Here is an 18,462-nt window from a genome sequence, read left to right as displayed (position 1 = left end):
AGTGTTTTGCTCAGGGACACAATGGTAGTAAGTGGTTCATAAGCGAGTGTGTTACCCACTAGGCTACTACCACCCTAATAATTAATTAATATATTGTGTGTTGTGATATAGCTTAAAACATATTTCTTATAATCTTAGCAGTTAGATTATACTGTTTTTTACTCATGCCGGTAAATTGACATTGTAGCTGCCACATGCATCAGAAAAAAATGCAATAGAACTAATAATATTTTATTAGTTCATTAGGTTATTAATAAAATATTGTTTTAGAGCATAAATGTACAAAATGTACACCATGTTAATAATGTTCATATTTTGAACACAGCAAAGCTGACATAGTTTGAATCCATATGATTCTCTCTTTTTTGGAGCATTTCTGTCGTCTGACTTTGTACCGTATCTCATATTTAGGGCAGCCTTGTAATGATAAACAAAGAGAAGAATCCAAAACAGCATCTACCCATACACCACAAACCTGGCCGATTCCTGTTTTTTTCACATGTTAAAAATTCATGATTTTCATAACGTATTTATGAGGTTTTGGTTTTGATGTTGCTGTTTGGAATAATGAATATAAAAAAAACAATCCAATATTAAAAATATATCCAGGTTGCACATAAAGAGCTTCAGTAAGTCACAACTGAATATGGAGGGAAGCCAGAAATACACTAAAAAGTTAATAAAATGACGGAAAAAATAAGTTGTTGTTTTTTTTTTCATTAAGCTTCTCTTAATAGCCAAGGCCTTTGTTGCACCTGACACTTATTTCATATGAAGCCCGTTTTACTTTAGCAGATTGCCACATTGGAAATTTACCATGTAAAACTTGGTTTTGCTGCCACTGGTATTCACCTCTTTATCATCTCCAATTTAACTTCGCAATAATCCTGGTGTTTATTTCTCCCTGTTGGAACGTCATCTTCGATTGACCCCGGGTCCCTTTAAATGACAATCACCAGCCGTCGTAATCTTGGAAATTAAATGGACGTTGAATTGAAGTGCTGTTAGCGGAAGCACAGCGGTGCGGTGCATGGCTGGCACAGACGCATCGTAACTCGTCTGAGTTTCGGCCTCGGTCTTCTCTGCTTTAAAACTGCGTAATGAATATGGCAGTTTAGGTGAATGAAGGGTTTTTTGACTGTCCTGGCCTGTGTGCATGTGTGATGAACTGGTTCTCTGAATGGATGAATGAAGGAAACGGCTATTATAAGAGACCTGCTTTTATTTAAGGCATTAAACTGAATTTTATACAAATAACCAACCATGTAGTTTACATCACGTTCTGCCTTACGGAACGGTGACCCTTAAATTAGTCCCAGGTTGAGTCCAATATCTCTTAACACAGCGTAGAGTTTCATCGTGGCTGAAGCAGAATGTGACTTTTAACGCTGTAAATACCATCACTATCAGCAGCAGCCCACAGTTCATCCACTCAAATGGCCATTTAGCGCCAAGAGCCCGGCAGTCAGTTCAAAGCCCCAGCAGGAAGGATCTTCACACCAACAGGTCTCTCACTGACATTTCCCAACAGAGAGAGAGTGTGTGTGTGTTAGTGTGTGTTTTAAATCTTCTTGGCTTACATTAACGTCTCACCCCACGGGGGCCCTGAAGAAGAGGCTCTCGCTTGTCTCGCTTTGTGCCCCGTCTCTCTCACCAAACAAACACTCGGCGATGGTGAGCGGGGCCCTCCAGAGAACATCAATAAGACCCCACAGGGACCAGAGGGGGCCAGTCTGTGTGAGCGCGCCGATAACAAGTTTTTCTTTTAGTTTTTTTCTAGTTTATAAAAAAAAAAAAAACTCCTTTGAACACTAGTAGAGGAGGGGAAGGGACTATAAACGCTTACGCTTTGAACTCAGCAAATCGCGAGGATTATTAGGCTGAAGCTGGTGCCTCTGATTTCATATTAATTACTTCATTTTATCATTTTAAATCAGAGACTGGCATCGTCACTGATGCGCTGGCAGGGTGGACGGCCACGGTAGAAGGGTCAGTGGCCGGCTGCAAGGGAACAGGGAAGGCGGTCATTATTAATTTATTGGCTGCTGACAGCAGAAAGACAGAGAGGTGCCTCGATACGTCGCAAGGCTGGACAATGAATCAAATATTCATCTAAATCGCCGCGTTGACCATCGCAATATGTTAATCACAGAAGGCTGCAATTATAATAACAGATGATATTTGCATTTTTACCCCTTTAACAGCAGGGTTCCTGAAATTGCTTATTTTATCTCGTCTTATTTTAACTAGACAAAAACAGAAGGACAGAACAGAAAAGAGGAAGAAAGGACTGGTGGTGGGGGCCTGTCGACAGGATGATTTTATTTCTTTCTTTCGCCTTGCGAGGCTCAGGTTTGACAGAATCGGATTGAATGTGCTCCGGCAGGACGGACAGACAGATCCCGGACTGGCGCGGGGAGAGAATAGCTCATTAATCGGGAGGAAGGAAACCATCCTTCTGTAGCGCAGTAACGGGGATCTGTACGTTTAGTTACTATTTTCGTTTCCTTTGTTCTCCCGCCTCGCTCTGACGGCGTGTCCGGTGCTAATCACCCCGCTCTGCGTACAGTCGCGAGGTGAATAACCTGCGGCGTGCATGCGGGTGGGGAAAAGGGTGGGGGATCTTTGGGGAACTCCAGCGAGCGGAAGTTTTTAGGGACACTTAGTACCCTGAAACATCTTCCCTCATGCACACGCACACACACACACCCTCAGGGAGTGTGTGCTGTCACCAGAGTTTCATTCAGAGCCGCTGAGCTGTTGGCAGGTGCTGTGGAACGAGAAAAGTGTTGTATTGTATGAAATATTAGACCGATGCACCACATACTCCCGTACGCTCCTATTACACATTGCACAGATACCATGAGTGTGTATAAGTGTGTGTGTGTGTGTGTGTGTGTGTAGTCTATGTGTATCTGTACAGTATAGCTGGATCTGTTTTCTTCAAGTTTTATATACACACACACACACACACACACTAATAAATCTTCTGCGCCAGGCCCCATACCTTCTACTGGCATTAAGGTGGACGTGGTTGGCATCTGTTTTTGAGCTCAGCAGCCTGAGCACAACATAGGGGACCCTCTCCCAGTGTGCCCACCCCCGTTCCATAATGGGGGTCTTTCACGGCCCGTTCGTGGCATTCGGTTTCCTTTCTACCTGACCCCTTCCTTCCTCCCGTCCTCTATCCCCCCTCTGTTCTCTGCAGGGGCCAAAGCACTTGGGCTGCGTCCCACATTAGCTGCCGCTGACCACCACCCCCCACCCACCCCCCTCACCCCTCTAGCTGCTCACAAATTACAGGCTTTTCTCCGAGGCCTGGCCCAGGCCACCAGGAGCCGGCGCTGGTGCTGTGGCTGCGCCTCCCCTCCCCCCCTGCTGCCGCCTGGCCAGAGATTAGCCTGGAAAATACGGGAAGAGCCGAGGCTTCCCAGCCTCCCTGGGGGGGCAGGGTGGCGGCTGAGGTAATGCCGGTCCTCAGCTGGGGAGTAGAAGGTGCTGCCGAAAGGGCCGCTTATCAGTTCCGAGTCGGCTGCTATGCCTCTAAACACATTACAATGTAATTAAATATACAAAATGACCTCATGCCCCCAAGGTTGTGAGTTTGAATCCCAGCCTGGACCTTGCGTATGTTGAGTTTGCATGTTCTCCCCACGTTGGTGCGGCTTTCCTCCGGTTTCCTCCCACCATCCAGAGGCATGCACGCTAGGGGACTGGCGATTTTGAAATTGTCTGTAGGCGTGTGTCTGTGCATGGTGTGTGCGTCCTGTGTTGGGTTGGTGCCACGCCCTGGGTGTAACAGGACTATCAAAAAAAATCATTTGTAATAAGTCACAAAGAAGGGTGTGTCTCAGTAAACACACTGTTCCTCTCAAATAAATAGGTGATCAAATAAAAAATAAAAAAGAAGGGGAGCGTCTCATTGAGATTAGTTGGGATTTTTTTTTTTTTTTTTTTTTTCGTGTTGAGGCATCTTCACCAAAAAAAGCTCAGCATTTCTAGGAAAGCCCAAAGGGAGCAGTCCACCTCTCACTTACCGCCACACGTAGCCAGCTGGGCACGTCCCAGTGCAGACGTACAGTTTTTCCCCGCAGTTTCTCTTCTCACACAAAGCGTGTCCTTCCGTTTAGAAAGTGAAAGCGCTTGTTCCACAATCGCCATCAATAAGGTCACGATGGTATCACTGTTCTCATGATGTTGCACTATATTGTCCATGAAATGGACCACATTTTAACAAAGCAGAATTTGACGCATAATATGACACATGTTTTACGTAACATTGCTGCTGTTCCACTTTGTTACCATAAACTTGTGACACGCACAGTTCTAAAAACGTCCAAAAACACAGATACCAGCATATCAATGTGTAATGCGGCACGCTCCACTGTCGTTCTTTATCATCTTGTCCCCGCCTCCCTTCACTTTCTCTGGGGAGGAGGTCAGTGCCGCTCACCCACTGGACTGTGGACCGTCCTCAAGCTTTCATTAGGAAGTGCTGATCTGGCCGCCGCCGGCTGGCTGTGTGCTGCACGCTCATTTAAACTCTCTGCTCACGTGGCTTCACCTCCCTCATTAATCGCGGCTTTGGCCGAGGGGGATAAAGGAGGTCGTGCTTTGTTTATTTTGATCTAACGGGAGGTTTAGATAAAGAATGGGAAGCGATCTCGTTCATATTCATTCGCTCGCGCCCCGTTTCAGCCTCCCACTTCGCTCACTAATAGCACCGTAGCCTGAGCCCACAAGTATGATGGGAATACCAAAAAATAGGCAGGAAGGAAGGACGATGGGGGGAAATGAGCTGGATAAGTTAATTGGAAGCGATCGCCTGGTGCTCACCTGCTGCACCTGCACCCTTCTGCCGAGCGGCGGGGCCGACGTTTCTGAGCTGGTGCCAGAAATCCCTGCCGTGCTAGATTAATAGAGGCCACTTTCAGCCGAAGCCATGGCCTAAAACCTTAAAGCGGGAGGGTAAGCAGGGCTTATTGCTGGCTGGTTAATATCGGGGGGAGCCTGGGGCACAGCGCCGCGCTGGAGGGAGATGATGCGGCCAATCAGGCGTCGCGCCAACAGGTGCTTAGAGATCAGGGCTGGGCTCAGTAGGCAAAGTGCCACAGAAGCAGTTCTGAATGGAGGTTGGTGGGAATCTCGGCTCTCGGGAAAGATAATCTCAAAAACCACGGAATTTCTAAACCTCATTTTCCTGTTTGGGAATCGGGAATAGAGCGGGAGGGGGGAAAAAAAATCCCAAACCCGGATGGGAATTGGTGCCGGCAGTGATTAGCTAAACTGAACTCTGGGCTTAAGATAACCACTAATCTTCGGCCAATGAAGATTATCCTCTTAAGTGAGATCACTTTGATTTTTTAAAACAAGCACCTCTGGGGTTTGTGACCTAAGAGAAGTCACAAGCTAGGCTAGTTCCTGTATCTTTTTTTTTTTAGCCCCCAGCAATACATGTAATATATATAAACCATTTGTTTACAGCAAGTTATTAATAAACTGGTAATCAGCCCTCATCAGGATGAGCAAAGGAGGTGATTGTATTGTCACATTTTAAAGGTCTTTTAATAATATTTAATGTAATGTAATATGGCATTCAGTAAATTCTGTATTGGGATTATGAACGTCTGTGTTATATTGTACTCCATGGGAATTTGACAGCAATTCAAGGAATGTCAATAATAAGTAAACTTTAAAAAGCTACAGTAATGGGGACTGAATAAGAATTCAATGCCATGGGAAAAAATAGTCACTCCAGCAATGTTGGTTGCTAGGGAGAGGTCTGTGCTGGCAGAGCGGAAAAGTTAAATATTTATTAGTATTTTAAATCACCCCATCACCCCAATATAATCATTCCGACTCAAAATCACCATTCGGATGTAAATAATAGATGGATAAAAAAAACGCCCGAGCAGGTCAGGCCCAAAACGTACAATTAGGTTTCATCTATTTGTCTATATTCTCGCAGACGCTTTCTCGTTATTGTCTTTAACCAACTTGGAAACATTTACACAGCCGAGCCCTTAAACATTTGCCCAGTATAAACAGAGCTGTTTGATTTTTCCCTTATGCATTGATTTGGCTTCCTGTGCATGGGAGCGAGGGAGGGAGGGACGGGCGGAGGGAGTCCTCCGTCTGCTGTAGCAGCGCTGCCCTGTGGTGTGTGTGTGAGCGCGGTGACGTATGTAGGGTGAGTGTGAGGAGGGGAAAGCATCTCTCAGGGTTGTAAGTAGTGCTGAATATTTAATGCAGACTCCCTTTGTTCCTCCCGGGGTGTCTGTAGTGTAACTGTAGTGTATGTGTGTGTGTGTGTGTGTGTGTGTGTGAGTAAGGGAATGGTACAAGCAATCAGCATCTGAAGGAAATCTGTTCCTCCAGTTTTTGTGTGTTTGTGGGCATGTGTGCTTGTTTATGCCATATATCTACAATAAGTGTTTGCCTACATCCCAACCATGTCTATATTTATAAATGTATGAAACAAACTTCCTCTTTGTTCCTCATGTGTGTATCCTCCTGTGAAGGCATCAATCAATCAGGTTTATTGCTCAAGCAACATGTTTGCTCTCTCAACTCATCCATTCTACAGCAGAATTCAGGTGTGTGTGTGTGTGTGTGTGTGTGTGTGCACGCAATACCCTCTGAGTCATGGAACATCACACACCACGGCGGCAGCCCTGGAAAACTCCATCTCTGTGGTCACACTCACACACACGTTTCACAGCTGGAGCGCAGCATGACATACTAGCACAACGTATATTCCAGCCCCAGCTCTGTGTGTGTGTGTGTGTGTGTGTGTGTGTGTGTGTGTGTGTTTCGCAGAGCAAGTGTAAACGAGAAGTAAAGTGTCACTGTGGAATAATTCAGATATATAATAAATATGCTGAATGCACAGAGTTACATGCAAAAGAGGTGGAAATTTGACCCATCAGCACATTATTGCAGCAACCCACACATTTAAGCAAACACTGTACACCGCACTACTGCACATTTTGAATAATATAAATATTGCTTCCACGCCTCATCCAGATCAGTGGACACTATGTACCAGCATCAACAGTCACAGAAGCTGTATTATTCAACAACGCGTTAATTAGTTTGTGGCTGTCCTGAAATTCATCTGATTTACTGGGTATAGGAAAAGCTGCTGTTGGAACACCAATAAAAAATCGGCAATGCTGACACACATTTCTTGAAATTGGGGAGGTGTTAAAAAAATGGCCATATAGGCCTTGAATTGTGTCTTCATCTGTCTTCAGCGCTATGAGGCAGCCTTCGTCTCTGATGCACTAAGGAACAACTGCAACACATGCAACTCAAGCACTGAAACACACACATTTAAAATTCTATGGGAGTGATGGGATAATGGCAGCTTGTCCGTTGCTCAGGTTGGGAAAGCTGGCATTACAGCACTTACAAAACTCCCTCATAATGATGAGCAGCCCTGGGCTGCACAGCATCGCGCCGCATTCTGCACACTGACAGCATAAAGCAGCCGTCAGCGGCCCAGCATCCATCTCAGGTACTTTTTAACAGAATGTGGTAGTTATATAATACTGCGCTGTATGTTGCCCTTTCCATCAGTACAAGAAGGACATTTTTGCGTAGGTTCTCGTTTTTTTCATGGCAAAATCCATAAAGCACACATTTATGCCGTTTGTGAGATTCTTCAGATGGTGTCGTTCCTCGGATCATGTCAGGTCATTTATCCCTAGCCGGGGTTGGGAAGTATGACAACATTTTTCAGCTCAGAAAACACATTTATTTTATGTATGCAGGCCATGCTATACATAAAATAAAACCCGTGATGTTTTTATTTGCTGCATTTACTTTTCCATTATACATAAAAAAAAATTCATGCGAAGTAAAACTGAGATTTGGGACGGTATTAGCCCCACCATGTCTCCTGTGTTCCCACCTACATGTTCCTAATATGCGCTGCATGAATTGGCTGTATGACCAAGTGTTGCCACTGGCTGCATTTTGCACAGTGGGCGGGGCTTCTTGCTTTATTGTTTCGCTGCTAAAAAAAAAAAAGAAAGAAAGCCTGAAAGATTTTAAGTCGCTTTGCAACAAGTCAGGATAACATTAAACGTAAAAAGTGTATGTTTTCTGATCATTTTTAGTCCTTGTCTACAGGCTCAGCACATGCATCAAACAGCAGATACCTTTGTAATTTGTGTGTGTGTGACGAGGTAAATGAGGAGTATAATGTCAGGCTTCTTTTACATGTATATTTACGTACATGTGATTGCAGGAGTTTGTTTAGGCTGTGAGTGTATGTGAGTGAAGCAGGACATAATTGTGTGACATCAGTGTGTACTGTCTGTTGTGTGTGTGTTTATGTAATCAACTCTGCTGGTGTTCAGCTTGGTTGCCCAGGCTGTGTTGTGTGATTGATGTCGCTCTTTTCAGCGCCGGCCTCGAAAGGTCAGACTGAGGCTGGAGCAGCCAGTCGTCCACAAACACGCACACACAGAGGCGCACACGGCAACTACACACCCAGTCGACTCACGTGACCGGCATTCTGCATGCAGTGTACACCCGCTGACCCCACAGACCAGGCCGGCAGCTTCAGTCCACCACCTAGCCAGCTCCCCGACCCCGGCACGCATATCACGCCAGCCACTTGGAGAACCAGAAGGGACGTGAATCTTGTGTCCCCGGGTCACTCTCTGACTCAGCCACCCTGTCCCACAGAGCCAGAGAAGCCAGCGAAAGAGCGGTGGGAAAGTGACATGCCATTTGTGCAGCACGGAGTGTGTGGGTGACAGTGGAGAAGGGGTCATGCTGAGAATGAGCTGAGTATGTAGCAGATCAGAAACTTAACACACGCACACCAGGCAGCATTACGGTACATATTTAATGCTGTTAAAGCTGAATAAAAAGAGCTCTGGTCGCAGACGTAACCTTGGCAAGTCGGTTGCAGAGGAGCCTAAATAAGTAAACATATTCAGTCTGAAGAAAAATATCCCGATAACACAGCGCTGCGAACCACCGTGGTTTTTTTTTTTTTTACGGGGGACAACAAAGTAAAGATAATCGCAGAAAAAGATGGAGATGCAGCAGTGGATGTCAATGAGAGAGGAAAGGTTCCGCACGTGTCAAGTGGCGACACTGTTTCGGTCTCATTAGACTTAGAGTTCCTGTCCCTCTTGTGCTTTTGGACGTGGCGGGTGTACAGTTACAGTGGGCCGCAGTTGGCCGAAGCTCGGGCCTGGGCGGCAGCTTTCACAGCAAGGACAGCGTGCTGCCATGGCCAGGAACCTGCCTGTTTGTGTGCTGGCACCACATTTCCATATTTTTCAGGTTCTCGTGGTACAATGTTTCTCATCATTAACAACGTTAATGGCTATAATACAGTTACTGTACATTGTATGCGTATTGCCTGGCCCGTGTGTTGCTACCTGTGTGTGTGTGTGTCCGGTATGAATGCCCAAGGACTAAAAATTAAATTCCAGCTACTCCTGCCATGCAGCTAAACATGTAAGATCACTTTTTTCAATATTATGACTAGACCATAATCACAGGATCTTGAATAAAAATTAAAATACGTCTCACGCATAGATTTTTGGAATTACCCCAATTGAAGGTCAAATTTTCCTCAAGATTCTTTAGCAAATTTAACAGCTTGGGACATTGACAGAATCCAAAGGAAATTATCTTGAAAGGAATTTGAAAGAATAGTAATTAAGTTTAATCTATGTTTGAAGTTACTGAAACATGCAACAAAAATGCTTTAAAAAAGTTATTATTAGTTGGAAAGAAGGGAGTTTTTTTTTTCTGTGGGCGTGTGTTGGCATCACAGTGCTTGGCACCGGAAGGCTGTTCTAAATTCAGGGAAAAAAGTATGCGTGATAAAGTGTTTGTGATGAACGAGCGGCTCCCTCCTTCCCATTGATGGATGATGTAACACCAGGTTGCCTCCACCCCCTTCCCAGCATCCTTTAGTGCCAGCGGAGGACGGTAGTAGTGGCCTGGGTGCTCAGCAGTGCAGAGCTTCCGTAAGCACCTTGGGAAATGACGAGTTTATTTATTAATTTATTTTTTTTTGTTGTTGCATACGATCGATAGTCTTCCCTCTGGCAGCCTAACTTACCTCCTGTGGTTTCTCGAGCTATTAATTCAAGACACTGTAATTTCCCCCTGAAAGGGCCTTTTCTCTTTCCTCTGAAGGTGGAGACAGGAATATACCTCCAAAGCCGGGGAGAGGTGGGAAGGGTTTGTGCTCAAGGTTTTTTCATAAAGCACTTTCCTAAAGTAGCGTGGCCGACGTTAACAGACCGAGCTAATGAATGCTGCACTGTTTAAAATGAAGCTTTGTAACCACTTTTCAAGGTTGCCTCGCCTCTCGCTCTTTTGCATTTTTGTTTTTTTTTTCTGTCTGCTTTCCTTTTCTTTTATTTCTGGCGCTCCCTCTGCCTGCTGTGCCACTCTGATGTGTCTCGACTCTGCGAGTGTGCATTTTTGGTCGTGGGTGGTTGCCACGCTCACATTTGATGCATCTTTGACAGTTTAAAATGCTCCTAAGTAGCGTTAAAATGGAAGGGATAAACAACAAGTGTTTTCCATAATGATGTCTGGACCACTGTTGTTATTGGACACCGTGTTCTCGGTACACACCTTCCATTTCCCTGGCATCCAACTCCTTGGAATGTATATGTAATATAAAAAAATCTATATAGCAAAATATTGCTATTTTTCCTTTGTGTGTACTGAATATATTAAAGTACCAAAGATTTTGTTAGGGTCAATTTCGTGTTTATGGATTAAGCCTACTCCTGAATTAAAGGAGAATGTAGTTCTCCAAAATACTTTTAGTTTAGTACTACACTTAATCCATAAATTGCAAACTGACCCAGAGACCAGAGTGATGATATTTTTCTCTATTCAGCTTCAACTGTTGTTTTGATTGTTTCTTTCTTTAAAAAGAAATCATTATTTAATCTGTGATTCCCATTCCTAGTAAAAGACCACATAAATGGCAGACATTTTTTGCCCAAATGTTTATTTTATCACTGTTTCAGTGTTTTACACTGCAGCAGCTGCTGTGGCATTTTTTTAAATTAACATTCCAGTTTAATTGAACATTCATATCCTTGCCTATTTTGAATATTGCATTGTGATACAACATCGATACTCATTTTCACCTAATTAACAGATGTGCAATATCTCAGCTTCTGCTTCATGCATATATTAAATTGATGGGGCTTAATCGATCATTACATTTTTCACTCACTCCATAATGCTGAAACAACGTAATCACCCCCACCCCCCAGTCTTAGCCGTTGCTGGAGTGTGAGCGTTTCGGCTTGTGTGAGTGGGCAGCAGGCTGAGGCAGCCTGTGAGTAGTGATGACATGTCTCCATGCCACCACTCAATCTGCATTTCCGTGATTCTAAGACGAACTCCCCCGCAATCTGATCACAGATCACACAGCCGTGACTGGCTTCCGCATCCTCCCTCGCTCAGATAGCCCCGCAGCAGACCGACACTTTCAGATGCAAAGCTCCTCGCCCCGTCTGACTGTCTAGCCGCTGCCTCTGTGTTGGTGGAAGGTCTTTGTCTGCTCAGTTGAAATGGTTGGGTTATTTCGTTGGTGATAAATGCAGCTGTAGCATTGACATTCCACTGATGCCAACTTTTGTTTTGTCTCTTGTCTCCCTCCGTCCTTCAGGACGGCTACTATTCCCACCGGCCCAAAGAGAAAGTGCGGGTGGACAGCAACAATGAGAACTCGGTGCCTAAAGACTTTGAGAACATCGACAACAGCAACTTTGGGGCGCGGACGCAGATGCAACGCCACACTCCCGGGAAGCACAAGCAGAGCCTCCTGGAGAAGGCCCATGCCCAGCAGGGTCTGAGCAAGAGCTCCAACGAGGTCATCCAGTACGGCACCAAGGCCGGGCGCAACCGCACATTCCCTGCGGGGGCCCGCCTTGCCCCGGGCACCGCCTCCACCGCCCACCCAGCCCAGGCCCAGCAGCACCGTCACCACCTCCAGCAGGCCAAGCGGACAGCAGCACCCACGGCTGACCTCCGCTATGATCAGCCACCCAAGTGTGAGATTGGCGGGAAGGAGGCCATCTCCGCCCTCTCTCGCGCCAAAACCAAGGAGTGCCGGCAACAGATCGCCGAAGTTTACTGCCGACACAAAGAGCAACAGCTAATGCCTGAAAAAGTCACCCGCTACTGCCCCCTAGAGGGTACGGTAAATTTTTGCATCTTATCCCTTGGTTCTTAAACTGTGGTACTGAAGCATCCTTTAGTGCCACGTCAGGAGGTACGACAGCTGCTTTAATGCATTGTAGCTATCATGCTTAATATTCTATACAGTTATTATCCTAACTTGCTCTGTGTTTACAGTATTGACAGTGATAATAAATATACATTAGTTTTTTTATAACTCGTTAAATAGGCCTATGTTTAAGTATTTTAACCCTGGCCAAATTGGTGGTATTTGGTGAGTGCCCTTGAAGTGGTACTAATCATGAAAAGTTTGAGAACCACTGGTCTAAACAACATAACTTATACAAACCTTCAGTGAAAATGAGTTCATGTGACTGGATTTGTTTTTGCCATGCTACGAGGGGATAATAATAGGCGAAAACAGAGTCCAGTGTTGCATTAATAACTCTCAGCGTAACAATCTTTTTTTCCTGCAATATATTGAAGCCCTGTCTTGACTGGCTTTGTCGAAATAATGGGGACCAGTTTTTAAGGGCTGCAGCACCAGCGACTGCCAGCCACACTGCTTCTAATTACAATCAGAGACAAGCAGGGAAATGAAAATCTGGGTTTCCGCACACGGTTAGACAGTTACAATTGCAGCACTGTCTCTCTCTTCTTCTTCCCCCCCCCCCCCTCCATTTCCTTGTTCGTTTCTCCCTCCCTCTCACCCTAAGCTGACTACACAAAACATATTCGTGCAATTATGCAGCACTCAGTGTTCTGCACACAAATCAGGGCGGTGGGTGCGTTTAAAAAAGGGAGCGGTGACAGATCAGACAGAGTTCGTCCGATGAGCCGTTCACTTAGGCTGAATGGGTTCTGACAGATGTGACAAGGCCATCACAGCACAGACACGAGTCTGGAAGTTGAGCAGGGTGTGGGGTGGTGAGGATGATGTGGCGGAGAGCAAGACTCAAAGAAGGTAGACAATGGTGATTCAGCTTAATACCAGAACTATACTAGAATATATGTCTAATTTACCTGGTTATTGCTAGATAAAATGTTATGACTCTCTAGTTTATGGCTGTCAGTGGAGACAACTGACAGAATTTCCTACAGTGAGGAAACAAGGACTGTATGCATAAACCTTATCTATAAATATCAAAATGAACATTTTATTGTTGGAAATAATTTATAAACATGTAACATGTGAATATACTGTGAGTTATAAATCTGCATATTAACAAGCTTCAGTCAGAAGAGTTAATTGTGATTAATTCATTGCATTTAATTCATCGTAAAATATGTGGTAATTTCACTTCAAATACAGACCAAAACAGTAAAACAAACAGCCAACCAACTGCAGCTGCTAACCAAAAATGCACAATAACTTGTGCAATCGTCATCTTACCTGCACTTTAACCCACTGCTTACTTTAAATTGTAACTATTCTAGACTTGTATGTTTTATTAATTTTTTTCTTATATAATTACTGTATGTATCCTATTTATGGTTACATTTTTATTATTGTTATTGTTTATATTATTATTATTATTATTATTATTACCGGTTGAGGCACCAATCACAAAAAAACAAAATTATTTTATGTGAGAAAGTAGTTCTCATTCAGATTTAGATTTTGAAACAAAACAGCATGTTTAAAGGTTCAATGTTTACTGTACTGGTTTTCAACAATAAAATAAATCCCAAATATGTTCCCAAATTGCACAGCATGCTTTAGTAGTCATTTTTTACTTCAGGAAAAACTGCATAGCACATTATGATTTTGTTTAAAGTGCAGTTAATAGTGGTGGGCTGTGGTCCTGCAGAACTGTAATTTGAGGAACCTGTGCTTTTTAGTTATTCCTAGAATACGACAGCTTGGCTTGGCTCAAGGGCGGGGCAGTTCAACAGGACCCTAATGTCCAGTGGGGATAATGAAAGGGCTGCGGCCTCGGCTCACCAGGAGCCAGAGTGGGCAGAGAAGTGGCGGGTGGGTCCGTCTGACTGGACCCTGGAACTGTTACCCCCCCACAGTGAACACCTTTTACAGAGGCGCTGATTACAGCACCGAGACACCACCCAGCTGTAGGAGGATGTCTGGGAATGGAAGAGGGTGGAGCAGCTATTGGATCATTAGGGGATGTGGGGTCAGGGCACAGAAATGAGATAAACCCCATGACCACCTAACCCCCCTTCCCACCGCTTGCGCATTACAGTCATTACTGGAGCAGTGCAGTCGACTGGCGGTGCGCCAAATCATAGTGCGTTTGATGTAATTTTATATGCGCTCTTAAAATGAATCCTGGGCAGCCGTGTAACACATCACCCCCGCCTGCCCTTCTTTAGAAGTGGCAGACGACACCATGACAGAGGGAGGCAGGAAGAGGGAGTATTTATACGCACAGCGTATTTAGAAAACCACAAATGGCAGCCTAGCAAGCCCCTGCGGTTTCCGTCGGGGGGCGGTTGTGAGCGGTGAGCACTTTGTGGGACGCCGGTGTCTCTTTACAGACCTTTTGTTGAGGCTGCCAGCATATGCCTTATCGGCCTCTTAGAAGGTGATGATGTGTTAGATGACGGGATTGTTGCTCGGTTACAAGTATCGTAGTGAACTATCTCACATTACACACTTTAATCTGTGTTTGTAGGCAAGGCCAATGTCAACGTCCAGTGGGACGAGGATTCGGTGGAGATCGCCCCCGCCATGCCGGTGCGGATCGCCTTCGTCCTGGTGGTCCACGGTCGGGCGGCCCGCCAGGTCCAGCGCCTCTTCAAGGCCATCTACCACACCTCCCACTTCTACTACGTTCACGTGGACCAGGTACGTTGCGGCTACGACCAGCACCACAGGCCACACTCGCAACGGCCACCACAGCAACGCCTACACCCTCAGCTGCCCTCTAATCAACAATGGTCGCAGCCCCAGACCCCACCCACTGGCCTCGTTTTGCCCTGGCTGAGGCAGGGTTGCACAGCCACGCCCAAAACCACAGTATAGCCGCAGGTTCTATGTTTGTAAGATTGACTCTTGATGTGCATTTGCTGGTCGATGTGGCGGGTAAAATGTATGTCGTTTCCATCATTTCCATTAGGGGTTTTGATGTAACCTGATTACTGGAACTCCAATTTCTTATATAAAAAATCCAATTTGAAAGGTGGAAACGATCTTTATTACATTGATTACTGTAATGCTCGTGGCCTGAATGAAGTTATTTTGGCTTATTTATATTCCCCATGGGAAATCCATTCACTTTTAATAAACTCAGCCGCACATATTCACATGCGAGAGGCTGCCCGAGTGCAGCATAGATAGTCACTCAAACACTCATCTGACATTTAGCAACCAAATAAAACAGAGATGATGCAGGGGGTGAGGATGAACAAGCTACATGATATTGAATTTGAATATTAAATTTGTTTTTCCTCTCATGGGGAGTACCCTGAGTGTGTATGTGTGTGTGTGTTCTCTGTTTTTCATTTGCATGCATGGGCTCACATGGCTCTTGTACTATTCTGTTGTGCTGTTTCCACGTCTCCCTGTACATTCACACACAAGGTTTGTGTTTGTGCCAGTGGAAGAGAAAGCAGGAGAGAAGGGGGAACAGTGGTGGGAAAATCGGGGGAGGGTTGAGGGACGACGTGGGAGAGAAGTAGACCACATCAGGCATCGCAGACGTCCAGTGTTCCACCAGGTCCACCGGCGTCCTCCATAGCTCCAGATCCGCGGGATGCCCGCGTTCCGTATCCCGCACTGCGTATTCCACACTCCACACGCGCCTGCTGAAGCTGTTTGAACAGCCAGACGGGGGATTATTACACAGCGGCCAGCCCTCACCTCTTCTCGTACCCTTCCGCTCCCCCTCTCCCAGCATGCACACGAGTGTGAACATGAAAGACTGTTTGTTCACACAGAGAGAGAGAGAGAGGAAAATTACACTGCCAGCCGTGCACTCAATCACTTCACGAAAAGCTTGGGGTTCTGAATCAGAGCAAATCACATAAGGCTGAAAAAAAGAAGAAGACGACCCTGTCATCTTGTAATTTTGAACTTTTGAGAGAGCGCGATAAGACATTTTCAATTATTTCATTTGATGGAGAATTGCTTTATTCTGTCTCTCTTTCTCGGCTACTGTTGTTTGTCTCTGCCACACTGTTTTTCTAGTTAAGAACTGAGGGTGGGGGGAGGGGAGGGACGCAAAAAGTGGTTCAGAAGACCCGACCATCAGACACACAAAGAAATGGGGGTTGGTGTGGGGTGGACCGAGCAACATGTTGAGCTGGAATGAAAGGGCATCACAGGCCCGCTTGTGTTTTGTGTGTGTGTGTGTGTGTGTGTGTGTGTGTGTGTGTGTGCAGGTGCACCGCCCCCTCCCTTCAACCCTCACCACCCCCAACAAACACACCCCTTGCACAAAGTCATTTGGGGGATTAGGTCTAAATGGGTGGTGCGGGACGCTGTCGGATCGAAGGGGATAATGCTCATTTAGGCCATTTTAAAAGTCATTTCAAAAGTCAAAGCAATGAAAGCGAATCGCACATAAAAGAGGGATTTGATTTATTGACGTCTGTCTGTGGAAGATAACAAAGCATCTTATTTATTTAATTATTTATTATAATGATATACCTTTTTGACACATGCAACTTGTCACTACAGTTTATTAAACTTGCAGATTTTAAATGTAAGCTTCTGAATCAATCAGGTACTACAGGGGGTTTTGAATGATTGTTTTTGCTCAATATGGGTAATAAAATGTGTTTTATGTATTTTTCTATTCCTCCCTCCTCCGTCTTTCCCCCTACAGCGCTCTAACTACCTGCACAGGCAGATGGTGGCGCTGGCTCATCAGTACCCTAATGTACGGGTGACGCCATGGCGCATGGCCACCATCTGGGGCGGAGCCAGTCTACTGAGCATGTACCTGCAGGCCATGAGCGACTTGCTGGCGATGAAGGATTGGCCGTGGGACTTCTTCATCAATCTCAGTGCTGCTGACTACCCCATCAGGTGAGGCTCCAGAAGTAGAACCACTGTGGATAACATATTGTTGATATCGCTCTCCTGTTAATTTCCCCTCAAAAGGCTGGTGCAGCCTTAATGAACATAGTATTAGTGAAAGTGAAGTGATTGTGAAGCACAGCACATGGTGCACACAACGAAATGCATTTACACCCATCAAAGTGAGTAGTGGGCAGCCATGACAGGTGCCCGGGGAGCAGTGTGTGGGGATGGTACTTTGCTCAGTGGCACTTTGGCAGTTCGGAATTTGAACCAGCAACATTACCATTACAAATCTGTTTCCTTACCCGCTAGGCCAACCGATGCCCCGCTAGGCCAACCACTGCCACTAGACTCTACTAGACTCTGCAAAAAATATATAAATACCACATTTATTGTATAACCCAAATATAATATGTTTTCTGCTTATAGTGCCTGCAAAAAGGGGTTTTGGTGTACATTTAAGGTATAAATCTAAAAAAACATACATTTCAGTATTTTATTTACTTTATGCAAAATTTGGGACAGAGCAGAAATTACTATTGCAAGTAATTAAGCAATTAGCAATGGTTTTATTGCATTAATCACTTACTTAATAATATAATGGAGCTGTCTGTGGTGCTGATTCATGTAATTTTAAGGGGGTAAATTGACGTGGTGCGTTTGTGCAGTGCAACGTCTTGAGTCGCAGACGTTCAGGTTGGGTAAACTGGAGATGTGGAGTTGAGCCTGGTGTGTGTGTGTGAACCCTGTAATGCTATAAATTCTGCTCTTGATTGTGATATGATGACCCAGACCGTTTGAAAATTGATTGATTGTTTGAGTGTGATTGCTCACAGATCCTTGTTTCTGATTGGTATGTCATTTTTTTTTCCCTCGATTTACCTAATCACTACTAGTGTGCATCAAGTACCTTAAGTGCCTCATAAAAATGTGGAAAAAAAGGAAGCTAAATGCACACCTGAACTGAAATGTAGTCACAACATCAGAATAGTATTTTATCATTTTCATTCCTTTTATCAAAACAAAGTACATTCAAATACGTAAAAATGTATATGGCCAAGTACTGCTTTAAACGGCTGCATTTCTGCTACGTAAGTATAAATAATTGTCTTCAGAAGTCACATAATTTTTTCCACAGCTTAGGTCACTGCAAACTGTGTTTTCCATCACTGCATAATGTCCTTGGATTGGGTTCTGGGAAAGGATATAAAGACATGCTAAAGATGTGAAGCATCCTATGTAGAATTTAGTTCATTGTAAAGGAACATGACACAGTGTTGAATGGATCTTTT

At 44.9% G+C, this 18,462-nt stretch overlaps 1 protein-coding gene across 2 annotated transcripts in view; it reads left to right on the top strand.

Moving 5' to 3' along the window:
- Positions 1 to 18,462, top strand: part of xylt1 (xylosyltransferase I) — a 52,401-nt gene that overhangs the window by 11,627 nt on the left and 22,312 nt on the right. For both annotated transcript variants that reach the window (XM_028987325.1, XM_028987326.1), the window contains exons 2-4: positions 11,675 to 12,203; positions 14,820 to 14,992; positions 16,974 to 17,176. In XM_028987325.1, the coding sequence (XP_028843158.1) occupies positions 11,675 to 12,203; positions 14,820 to 14,992; positions 16,974 to 17,176 (905 nt within the window). The remainder of the gene's footprint in view (positions 1 to 11,674; positions 12,204 to 14,819; positions 14,993 to 16,973; positions 17,177 to 18,462) is intronic.

This window comes from Denticeps clupeoides, chromosome 7 (assembly GCF_900700375.1).
Source record: "Denticeps clupeoides chromosome 7, fDenClu1.1, whole genome shotgun sequence".
NCBI lineage: Eukaryota > Metazoa > Chordata > Actinopteri > Clupeiformes > Denticipitidae > Denticeps > Denticeps clupeoides.
This window is presented reverse-complemented; position numbering and strand designations above follow the sequence as displayed.